The sequence below is a fragment of the Spea bombifrons genome, chromosome 2 (assembly GCF_027358695.1).
Source record: "Spea bombifrons isolate aSpeBom1 chromosome 2, aSpeBom1.2.pri, whole genome shotgun sequence".
NCBI lineage: Eukaryota > Metazoa > Chordata > Amphibia > Anura > Pelobatidae > Spea > Spea bombifrons.
The window spans coordinates 34,790,515-34,802,717 of NC_071088.1; the positions used below are offsets into that span (position 1 = coordinate 34,790,515).

At 37.9% G+C, this 12,203-nt stretch overlaps 2 protein-coding genes across 4 annotated transcripts in view; one reads left to right on the top strand and one right to left on the bottom strand.

The window, feature by feature from the left end:
• CASK (calcium/calmodulin dependent serine protein kinase) overlaps positions 1 to 12,203 on the bottom strand; it is a 117,072-nt gene that overhangs the window by 71,660 nt on the left and 33,209 nt on the right. For all 3 annotated transcript variants that reach the window (XM_053457449.1, XM_053457448.1, XM_053457447.1), the window contains exon 5: positions 11,044 to 11,116. In XM_053457449.1, coding sequence (XP_053313424.1) covers positions 11,044 to 11,116 — 73 coding nt within the window. The remainder of the gene's footprint in view (positions 1 to 11,043; positions 11,117 to 12,203) is intronic.
• LOC128475003 (probable G-protein coupled receptor 34) lies at positions 2,576 to 4,405 on the top strand. Its single transcript, XM_053457452.1, has one exon. The coding sequence runs from the start codon at positions 2,985 to 2,987 to the stop codon at positions 4,140 to 4,142; it is 1,158 nt and encodes a 385-aa protein (XP_053313427.1). The 5' UTR covers positions 2,576 to 2,984; the 3' UTR covers positions 4,143 to 4,405.

The window sequence follows — 12,203 nt, forward strand, 5'->3', positions numbered from 1 at the left end:
GTATGCACTTTGGATATGATAACTGAGCATCCTCTTTACATTTTCATTTGGTTTAATGCATGGAAGGATTCTCTTATATGTAATTTCTTTTTCTTTAAGCACAAAGCATCCCAACAAACTGGGGGTGTAAAGGGGTACATTGCCCCACAGAGTCTCCTAAAATAAGGCATTTTATAAAAAAATCTTACATGGTTCATACAGGCATCCATCTTATGTAACGCCCCGTCTCCACCTATCTTCCACAGGGTTAGCACCCTATTTGGGTGTTGTGCATGAAAATAGTGTGCAGTAACAAGCATCTTCTGGGAAAGCCAACAGCTCAGGGCATACGTTTTATATAAAATGTAACTTTTGTTCTCAATATGTCACAAAAAGTGCTCCAAATAATGTTACGGTCACGTTTCTCAAAACATCCTAGTTACCCTTGAAAGTGCTCTCCAGTCCTCGAAGCACCTCTGTTGTAATTATAAAATTACCAATAACTTCATTAGCATGTGGATTGGTAGTCAAACAACGGATCTAAATCTTGTTTACAATACCCTTCTTTTTTCGGGGTGGTTATAGCTACACTAGGATTATACACACAAGGTTTAGATTCCCATTTACACGACCTGTGGGTTTCTGCTTTAGACATTTAAACCTTTGTTGTAGCAGTTGTTGGTGGTAATATTTCACACGAAGAATAACTTATCACGACATGAGAAACACAGAGTTGTGTTCCCATTCACGCCAAAGGTGTTCAGTGCAGTGTTCCTCATCAAACCACATATTTATGTCATGCTGGAACAGGAAAAGACCCTCCCTAAACTGGTTGGAAGCATACAATTGTCTTAAATGTCATGGCTTCACTAGAACTAAGGGGCCCAAACCCTGCAAAACCATGTCAGACGATTATCCCTCCTCCTGCAAACTTTACAGTAGGCACTAGGCAATATAGTGGTATTCTTCTGGCAACGCAGATTCATTCATCAGACCTCCAGAGAGCGAGGCGGGATACATTCAGAACACATGTCCAGCGGCACTGTGCTTTACACCACTCCAGCTGATGCCTGGCATTGTGCATAGTGATTTTCTGGTATACTGCCACTCCGTTATAGAATCCCATTTAATGAAGCTCCTGACTCTCAGTGCTTGTGGTGAAGCTGCTTTCAGATGCAGTTTGGAGAGATGAGTAATGCTAGAGAGGACAGAAGATTTTGTATGCACTACTTGCTTCGGCACTCAGCAGTCCTGCTCTACGAGTGTGTGGTCTATTGCTTTGTTGAGCTGTTTCTCCTTGAGGTTTCCACTTCACAATAATAGCATTTACAGTTGACTGTGGAAGATCTAACAGGGCAGAAACTTCACAAACTGACTTGATGCAAAGTAGATAGTGGTTGCGCATACTGGAGAAGAAAGTCACAGTAATATAAAATGTGGCAGGAGCAGAAAAGAATGTTTTTTTTAAAAAAAAAACATTAAAAGGTCAATAAAAATAGCACAAACGTGTTTCACCTACTAAATAGCCTATTTAGTAGGTGAAACGTGTTTGTGCTATTTTAATTGACCTTTTAATGGTTTTTAACCAGAAAGCTGAAAATAAAGTTTTGGTTTTTTTTAAAAAAAAAACATTCTTTTCTGCTCCTGCCACATTTTATATTACTGTGACTTTCTTCTCCAATATGCACAACCACTATCTCCTGTGACCTCCAAGTTTTTTTTACCAAGCCAAGAAGAGGAAACCTTGGCGAGCGGGCTGCTGCTATTTATAGGACTTATATAGGATATATTGTTCATAGCGCTTTTACCTTCCTATTTTTTGCTTGACTTGATGCAAAGGTAGAATACTACGATGGGGCCATGTCTAAAGTTACTGAACTCTATGGTATGAACCATCTACTGCCAATGTTTGTCTATGGAGATGGCTGCCTATGTACTTGATTTTATACACCTATTCGCAATGGGTCTAATGCGAGGGATTCTGGGTAGGTGTGGGCAAATTGGAACAAATTTTATAAAATGGATATATACGCAAAAAAAAGGTTATCATTAACCTGATGTGCACATACCTACCCAGAATCCCTTGCAGTGGTGGCACCACTACAAGATTTCTGTGGGAATAACAAGTCTCTGGTCTTATCTGGTGGTTGGAGATTACTGTATAATAATGTCTCTACTACCCCTTTAAAGAAAAGGGTTGGACAATACACTGTTAGTGTTAATGTAAAGCAACATAGTTCTTAGATCATGAACCAGTTAAAGCAATTAGAGGATATAATATACACAAATATATGCATTTTATTAACATATAAATGTTTTATATTTCTCTTTAGAATGAGGCTGTAACAGTCCTTTAAATACTACAGTGAAAGGACAACGGAGCTCCACAGGGAAACATGTAAGCTTGGTTATATGCTACACGAAGTGAGCAGAGAAAACTTGTGACAATTACTTAAAAAATATTTCCTAATTTCTCATTAGTAGCAAAAACAAAATGTAGGCAGTGTTTTTGTCTTCAGATATACCTGTGGTTGTTAAAGGAGCACTTCCCTGCAGTTAAAAAAAAACAAGTCTTTTTTAACTCTTCCCCAAGCACTTCAAAGTAAAAGCATTCATATTTACACCTTTTGCACATGCTCAGTTATCAACCTTAATAGAAGCAGCTGCCGCCATTTGCGTGTATGCTATGTGAACACTGGTTTGCTAGTCTGCTGCTACTCCCAATATGAACACAAGTGTTACTGAGCAAGCGCAAGTTGTACATCCTAATGCTTCAGTAGGGACAACTAAAGCAGAAACGAGCCAGAAATCTCATTTTCTAGCACCAATAACTTCATGCAAAATGGACAGAAGGTGTGTTAAAAAAATAAATAAATGCTAGTCTGTTCCTCTAACATAAACTTTGTTTTGCTATTCAGTGGGTATTTTAATAGTGTTTGTACAACATATACATCTACCACGCTGGAACCTCACACAATTTATCTTCTTTTGTAGGTGATGCAAGCATGGGTCCCTCCTCTGCTCCTTATTCCCATTTGTCTGCACACACAAACTTTCTAATGGATAATTTTACCGCCGTTACAGAATTCTTCAGTACAGGTACATCTAACATCTCAGAATGCTCAGCAGATGAGAGATCATTAGATGTGGCCTTAGCAGTATTATATGGAATTGTTTTTATCATTGGGCTGACGGGTAACGTTTTAGCCTTGTATGTTTTCCTGTGCATCCACAGCAAAAGAAATTCCATCCAAGTGTACCTCCTCAACACAGCCATAGCAGATCTGTTAATGATTTTCTGCCTTCCCTTTCGGATAGCGTATCATCTTTTACGCAAGTGGAATTTGGGTGTTGTTTTCTGCAAAGTCATCGGTAACTTGTTTTACATGAACATGTACATGAGCATCGTCCTTCTGGGCCTAATAAGCATAGATCGTTATGTTAAAGTTAAAAAGTCCCTGCGGCGCCACAAAGCGCCCAACAGAAAATGCAGCATTCGGATTTGCTGCTGTTTGTGGGCCGTAGCAACCGTTGCCGTCATTTTTCTCATTGTTAATCAGTCAACGAAAGAAAACACAAACGGGAACCTGTGCTTCTACTACACGGACAAAAAGGATGTAGTTTGGCAAGCAGCATTCAACTACCTAGTTGTGCTGATCTTCTGGCTTGTTTTCCTTTCACTGATTTTGTCTTATGTGAAAATTGCAAAGAACCTTTTCAGAATATCCAGGGAAAGATCTCATCTCCCAAGTGCTGGAAAATATATTGGCACGGCGCAGAAATCCTTCTTTGTGCTTTTCATCTTCACTGTATGCTTTGTGCCTTACCATACGTTTAGAATTTTCTATATCGCGTCTCAGCTGCAGAATACTTCCTGCTATTGGACCGACGTCATTCACAAAACCAATGAGATAATGCTGGTCTTGTCTGCTCTGAACAGTTGTCTAGATCCAATCATGTATTTCCTACTCTCTCGAAGCATCCGGAAAACTGTATTTCAGCTGATCTGCAGAGTTAGAGGAGACTCCGGGAGGAGCGAGAGCAATACTTCGGATATGCATCAGGGACATACTTTGAATGAAAATGTTTGTGTGCCAACTCCCAGCACTCACTCCCACAGCACAATTGGTTCCAAGCTTAGCAAAAACAAGGGTTTTGGATAAAGGAAACCGATAATTGTACTTGCCCTGCTCCATGATCAACCGTAAAAGTAATGGCAAACAGAATATAGTGGATTATAGTTGAACTGTCAAAAAAAGAAAAAACCCCAAAAACATGAAGTTGTTATTCTGGAAAGACCGCAAAATGCTTACATCGTACTACATCAACTTTATGCATGCTAGAAAGGCACGTGATTTTTACTTAGTGATTTGTATCACAGGACAACATCTTAATAGATGATACGGTTATTAAGCCTAACTTTAAGATTAACTGATAAAAATGATTTTTCTCGTACAAATTTCAGTCTGTTGCTGCAAGGTGTTAAGCAAGAACATACACAAGTTCATACATGGGTTGCTATCCTTCTTGCAGTGTGGCATACAGTCACTATTTTAAAAAGAAAGGGTATTCTTAATGCTTTATTTTTATAATTCCAATTCCAGGAAGCGTCCACTTTATCTAGTAAAAAAATTATACACAAAATCAAGTGCAATAAGAAACTTGTTTTGTTCAAGACAAACACGAGTTTAATATTAATTGCATTCAATATTGTCAGTGTTAGTTTTAAGGGTAGTAATGAATAAGATCAATTTAAGAAGTTGCTCTTTCAACTTTAGATGGCTTCCGAGGACAAAAATAAACTGGGGAAAAATCCTTCAATTGGAGGGGATGTCCTTTGAAAACATTTCGTCACCCCTACGATAGCAAAAAGCTTTATTTATCTGACTATATACATACACTACATAGATTGACCTAAAAAGTGGGTTTACTTGAATATAAAACACATGCAAATGATCCAGAAGAGAAGGGATAGAAAAAAAAAATTGCTCAGTAATCTCAGTAACTACACTGTATTGTAGTACCATATGCTTCAATGCCCACATACTAATGAAAAGGGTTGGGTTGGAACATTATAGCCTACATTCTCTTTCTACCTTCTTGAGATTTAGGAGTTATTTACTTTTAATGTGAAAGATAATTGTAAAGCCTCTGCACCGCGACCATGTTCTTCAGTGGGTTCCTACATTCTGCAGATGAGATAAGTCCCTTCCATTTGCTGCTCTTGGTACCATTTCATAAGGTATGGTGGGTAACGGTGATGGAAAACCCTTCCACTTGGTACCAAAGCCTTAGTAGCAGGCTGGGGTTTCAGGGACACAGAAGAGCTATTGGGTTTTATTCTGAAACAATTTGCTAAGGTGAATGTCCATGCCGGTGCATGAATTAAGGAGTCAACTGATTTTAAGAGCCAGGCCCGGAAAATCAAGTTGCTTGTTTTTTTTGAGGTTTCACAGCTGCGAGCACGCTTTACTGTCAAGTTAACATATCTTTTGGAGAAGAACTAATACAGTAACACCTCCACCTACTGTCTGGAGTGCTATTTACACATATTATAAAATACATACCACGTGCTATGGTTCCTCAACAGAATTACGGTAATAATGCCAATTCTGAACACAGAAACTGCAGATGCCTGCTACCATATATGGATATTTTCACATACACGCAAACATACATGATGTGGGTTAGAATAGAAATGTATTGCGCACACATTAAGTTTGGCGAAACAAGTTGAGAGTTGAAATATAAAAAGTTGTTAAAATATGTAAAATTCTATGTTATTAGTCAAAAAGATGTGGCATAAAGTTTGTCTGGTGCTGTGAGCTCACACCAAAGGTGAAAAACATATCCTGTTTCGCTAGTAGTGGCTTCTTCAGAGGTGTGAATGAGTAGTTGCAACATACAGTAACCAAGCGTAGGGCGTTATCCCGTCATGTGAAAGATAGCATACAATCTAACCTAACACAAGTCAGTTGGGTTACACTAAAATTTGGTACTTGCACAGCAACTCATGTAGGTGTAATTTATAGACCCATGGGCAGTAGAAGAGTTAGATAATCTACTAATTGTGGAAACTGCTAAAATGACTTTGAGGGGGGAAGTTAGTGCAGGAGTGCAGATATTCTAAATTCCCTACTGGGATTATCTCATACATATATATTTTCTGTAGATACCATTATGTGAGTCATATCACCTAACCTAACAGAATAATAATGATAAACTATGCTAAAAATTGAAGAAAAAATGACTTATTTGAAAAACATTTTACTCACCTACAAAAGCTCATGAAATAAGCTGCTAAATAGATTGTAATATTTGTACCGAGTTTAGAAATACCCTTTTTTTTTGCAAGTTATAGGGCAACAAGTACAAGTAGCGTATTGATATTTAAAAAAAAATAAATTAATTTACAGCTCCTGGTATGTGTCACATAGAAGACTTAAACTTCTACCGGAGTTTGGATTTGGCAGTGGCTGCGTGATGACAGAGAGTTGTAGTCAGTAGAGTATATTCAGAACAAGGCCTTGTTACAAATGTGGTAGCCCAGGGATCAGTACTTGGACACATTCTCTTTATTTTTACTACTGATATTGCAGAAGGTCTTGATATAAGGTATATTTTTTTTGCTGATGACACTGCAGGGTTGATGTTCCTGGAGGGATAAGCCAAATGATTTAGGTACAATAGAAAAATGGTCAGAGCTTTGGCAACTGATGTGTAATGTGGATAAGTGCAAGATAATGTTCCTAGGACATTAATAAACCCAAGGACAGAGTATAGAATATTTGATACAGTCCTAATCTAAACATCCAAGAACAGAGATTTAGGGGTAAGTATTTCAGGACACAATAGAGCAACAGAAAATGCTGGCAGAATGCTTGGTTGTATAGGGAGAGGTATTAGCAGTAGAAAGAGTAAAGTGCTCAGAGCACTGGTGAGACCTCACTTGGAGTATTGCGTACAGTACTGGAGACTGTGTCTCCAGGATATAGATAGGGCAACTACTAAATTGGTTCTGGGATTGCAGGATAAAACATACCAGAAAGGTTAAATAATGTTTACATTTATAGCTTGGAAGAAAGATGAGACAGGTGATATGACAAACATTTAAATACTTAACGGGAATCAGCATGAGAAAGGAAGTGGGTTCATTCAAAAGAAGAAATACTACCACAACAAGAGGACCTGCAAATGTTTAAAAGTAGTATCAGAAAATATCACTTAACTGAGAGGCTAGTGAATGTATGGAATAGCACAAGTGGACATTAATACAGTGATGGAGAATAAGCATGCATGGGATAGGCATGAGGATTTCCTAGATATTATATAAGGGGCCGAGTGGTTCTTATCTGTTGATGCTTTCCATATTGCTCAGGCCACAACCTTTTACTCCTATAAGAGCGCATCTCTGGTTTTTGTGCTTTGTGTATCACATTTTCAGCAACTTAGCTTTACCACAAGGAAGTTTTGCTTTACCGAGAGGGAGATAAATGGAACAACCTCCCAGTAAAAGTGAGTATATAGCGAGGAATTTGAAATTTAGGTATAAAGCTATCCTGTATTCGATATAAGACAAAGGACTGATTAAGGTGCGACTCTACATTGGGGAAAATGGACACACTCTTATCTGTCAGTTCTAAGATTTTATTTGCATTCATTAAGCTTGAAAGAAAAAAATATACTCGGGTTTATCAGAGAGAAACAGCAGCACCAGCATAATGCCCCCAGTGCACATTAAGCCCTCGAAGTAGATGTGGCTATGACACAGAGCTAACACAGTTACCATCTTCGGTTTTATGAAACGTTGCTAGGGTAATACACAAATGTCATATTGCAAATAACCATTTCCTCTCTAAATAGTAGCTTTTACGCTGGAGGTTGATTGGTATTTGGTATGCTGATTAAACGTCACTTCCTTTTTTATATATATAAACAGGCAGGCTCTAGTGAAAATATATGCTTTAAGTTAAATAGGAAGTTCATGTATAACACTCAGACACTTACAACTCTACCACTATACTTGAGAAGACAAACCGGTAACAGGTAATGACATACACTGTCAGTTCTCTCTAATTTCTGAGATTATATATATATATATATATATATATATATATATATATATATATATATATATATATATATATATATATATATATATATATATATATATATATATATATATATATATATATATATATATATATATATATAAAATAACTGTGTGTTTGGGTAATAATGGACTGCTTATGCTTCGGGGAGGCTTCTATCCAGCCAAAATATTGCATAGTTCTAATTTTGCATATTATAACCTATTCAGGCAAAAGCCTAATTGCCATTTCTATGGCACTACCTGTGTTACCTTAGCACAATCTACTACACAAACACCCTAAACCCGTATTACATTGACTGTTGTAAACAAAACAGAATGTCTCAGTCTTAATCACCTAGCCAGACACTGTGACAAGTTTAAGTCTATGGAAGAATGGACTTCAGTGGCATTGCAATAAAGAATCGGCTCATAGTGTGGTGATTGTACAGAGAAAGAGACCCAATATATATCACACAACAATAATGTTATCTGCAGATAAAAAAGTTTATTGAAACAAAAATGAGACAACCAGGTTTTTGTCAATGTTAAGCTACATTACTGTATTCTACGCTAAAGAAGTTGTTTTTTTATTTTTTTTTATTTATTTCCATGTGACTTTAAACTATGTAGTACACTGGGTCAAGTTGCCTTTCTTTGTAGAACTTATTACTAAACCTATCTTCCCATAAAAAGATAACATGTTTTAGCTAAAAGAAAGCAGGACAGGTTCCCATGATTAGCTGACATGCATATAATCATATGCATAAAAAGGCAGCTGCATTGCTAATCGCTTTCATGCGCCAGTAACTTTTTCATGGTACTGTCCCTTTTAATGCTTGCCTGCTGCAAGAACTGCAATAACTGTTTGTGCTTGAGAAGGCTACGTTATACACTATGCCTGCGCATACAATGCATGCATTGCCAATAAGCATTGTGTACTTAATCATAACTTATTTTTAGGCAGCCGATTGAAGTCATGTGGAACAACTCATCATGTATCAAATCGAGTAGGATTTCTACTGTTGGCATTCCCATTCTCTACTCGTTGATGTTTGCGCCCGGCTTGTGTGGAAACCTATTAACTCTTTGGATATTTGTCAGGTATATAAACAAAAAGACCTCGACACACATCTATTTGATCAACCTGGCAATTTCGAACGTGATGGTGTCTATGGGCATGCCCTTTCAGGTTGCCTATTACACGAATGCAAACCACTGGCCTTTCCGTTCTACAAAATGTATGGTGGTGATCAACGCTTCCAACATTTTGACCCACAGCAGTATGGGTGTAAGCATTACTATTTTCTGCTGGATTGCCGTCAGCCGTTATGCCACGCTACTGAGAAACGAGAGAAGGATGCAGAATTCTGCTCGGATATATGGGAAGATCATTGTTGGGCAGCTTTTAAAAACATTTCGCAACCCTAGATTTGCCAAGTATCTGTGCATTTGCGTGTGGATTGTTGTATTGTGTCCAAATATTTTGTTTTCCTCTAGCACACAGCACGATGGTCCACACAATTTGTGCTTCAATGAAGACGTTGAAATTGGAAATTCATTTACTATAATAGGCACATTAGTGGAATCTGCTTGCTATTTTGTATTTACTACTATAGTGTTACTGTTTTACTACTTCTTCATTAAGCACATAAAGGATCTACAGGCCAATAGCAGCATCTGCAAAAAATACCTAATTCACAGGATAGTACAAAGAAATATTATTGTAATAATAGTTTTGTTAGTGGTTTGCTTTGCCCCTTATTACGTCTCTAGAATCCTCCTCTATGCATTTCAGGGGAACTGCAGGCTACAGAGCAGTTTAGTGGAAATAAAATGCGTTTTACTTTGCCTTGCCGAACTCAGAAGTTGCACTGACCCAATTGTGTATTTGTGCCTAGATGAGGTCTTCAAGAGAAACGTTCACAGGATTTTTTGCAAGGCTTCCGATGAACACACTGACTCAACAGCAGCCAATAAGCCCAACACTCAGACAAATAGTGGAAGTAAGAGTGTTTCAATAGCTAATGCAATTTCTGAGTTAAAGCAGTAAGTGGAGAACATCTGACCTACAATACTTTTGCTATTAGTTTGTGCTGTTCTTGTTAGCGTTTATTGCTCATATCAGCCCCTGATGTTTCATTCTGGACAAGGTAAAGCGATAGTGTGCAACAACATGCTTACATGGAGCAGTACTCTCTTAACGTCACCTAGGCACATTAAGAATATAGTCAAACCTATTAAAGTGGAGCACCTTGCGATTCGGTCCACATCATAAGGTACTCTCAGCAACTTAACCCCCAACCCCCCACAGCTGTCAGGGACTAAACATCCTTTACATCTATCACATCTTATGATTTTACAATATGACAATATAGTCATATAGTATTTCCTTTTCTCAGTTTTATATTGCTTTGTAACTTCTTACAACATTTTGGCAGTTTATATATACACATAAGAACTAATTTCTGTTTAATATTTATGGGATGCAAGTTTTTTTTATTGCAGAGAATACATGCGAAAAAAGGGAAACACACACATACGTTTGAAGTAAAAAATAAAGTTTTTGGCTCCCTGGCATTTTCAGATTTAAATCAAAATTTTGGTAACTGACCAAAAATGTTTGTACGGGAACCTCACAATATATGTTAAAAATATATATTTTGAATTATCTATGTGATCCATGATTTTCATTTTAAAGCTATGTATTCTCATTTTAAGGTTTTTTTATTATTTTATTTCTCAAGTAAGCCAGCATTGTAGACTTGTTTTTGTTTATACGGTGCACTGAATAACTCAAGAAACTGGGGTTGCAGGCAAACTGTTCAAATGCATCGGCCATACTCTAATAATGCTTGCTATGCATTTGCATGGGGAAAATTTAAAAGGTCACACAGCTACTGAATACAAATGTCGGCAGTGTCCCTTTAATGGTAGTAAATACATTCCTTAAGATGTCTAAAATGGCATCTCACCTTTACATCTCTGTGAATGATGTTGTTATCATGGCAGTACCTCAGGGCTTCAAGAATCTGGCGCATGTAGTGACTGCAAAAAAATAAAAAAAAACTCAATACAGAGGTATTGCAACAGCATAGTATGGCACTAGACATTGTGGTTTTTTTTGTTTTTTTTTTGGGGGGGGCGGCACACTGCAGGAGTCATGAGTGAGGCTACCATATAGGAAGCTGTTAAAACCCAAAACAGCGCAGCGTAGTTCCCCCAAAACACTATTTAACACACAGTGACATTCACATACGCTCATTAACATACTCGCGCACACACACACACTTTTTTAACCTCTACATTTGTTGGGTCAGGATAGCTCGTCTGCTGCCTGTTCTCTCACAGTCCTCACACACTGCTTGCATCCGAGCGCTGGGAAATGACATAACCCAAACCTGCCAAAGCCTGGGCGCCAGGCACAAATTTGTCGCCATGGCAACATGGGATTTGTCGAGCGCTCACTTACTATATATCGCTTAATGTGTGTATTTCCAAATACATTGCTTTACGAAATTATAAAACGTTAGATTCCGATGAGTTAAAGCTCATGATTAATGGATCTTACAAGAGTTCATTTACAGCAGTCACACTTTCCAAAATACCTCTCCTTAGATCAGTGATGGTGAATGTTTTTGGGCCTAAGTGCCCAATTTTCTGCATTGAACCAAGTTGAGGACCCTGAAGTGCCAACACAGCACATAATATACTTGCACAAGCATATGCTCACAAGCAAATCCATACACACAGGCATGCAGCTTTGGCAGACACATACATAAGCAATTGAGCTATATATATATATATATATATATATATATATATATATATATATATATATAATAACGTGGCATTACTTTTGGTGTAAAAAACCCCCTCCTTTTCCCCTATCTTAAAGAAAAGACAGTTGCAGCACATGAGTTCCATCTGAGATGCAACCAAACACCTTTCACCCATCCTGTTTAAGTCGTGGGTGGACAAATTTGATTTGGATCTAGAAGCCAGCCAAAACTGGCTGTCCGCTGCTGCCTCCCATGATTATGCCAGGGCACACGGTGACTGTCACCCTTACACCAATACCAGGCATACCACCCAGGTGCCAGGAAGTTATTTTCAGTTGCCATGGCGAGCCCAG

Excerpts from the sequence above, each read along its gene's own strand:
- LOC128475003 (XM_053457452.1), top strand. The coding sequence starts at position 2,985 with ATGGGTCCCTCCTCTGCTCCTTATTCCCATTTGTCTGCACACACAAAC.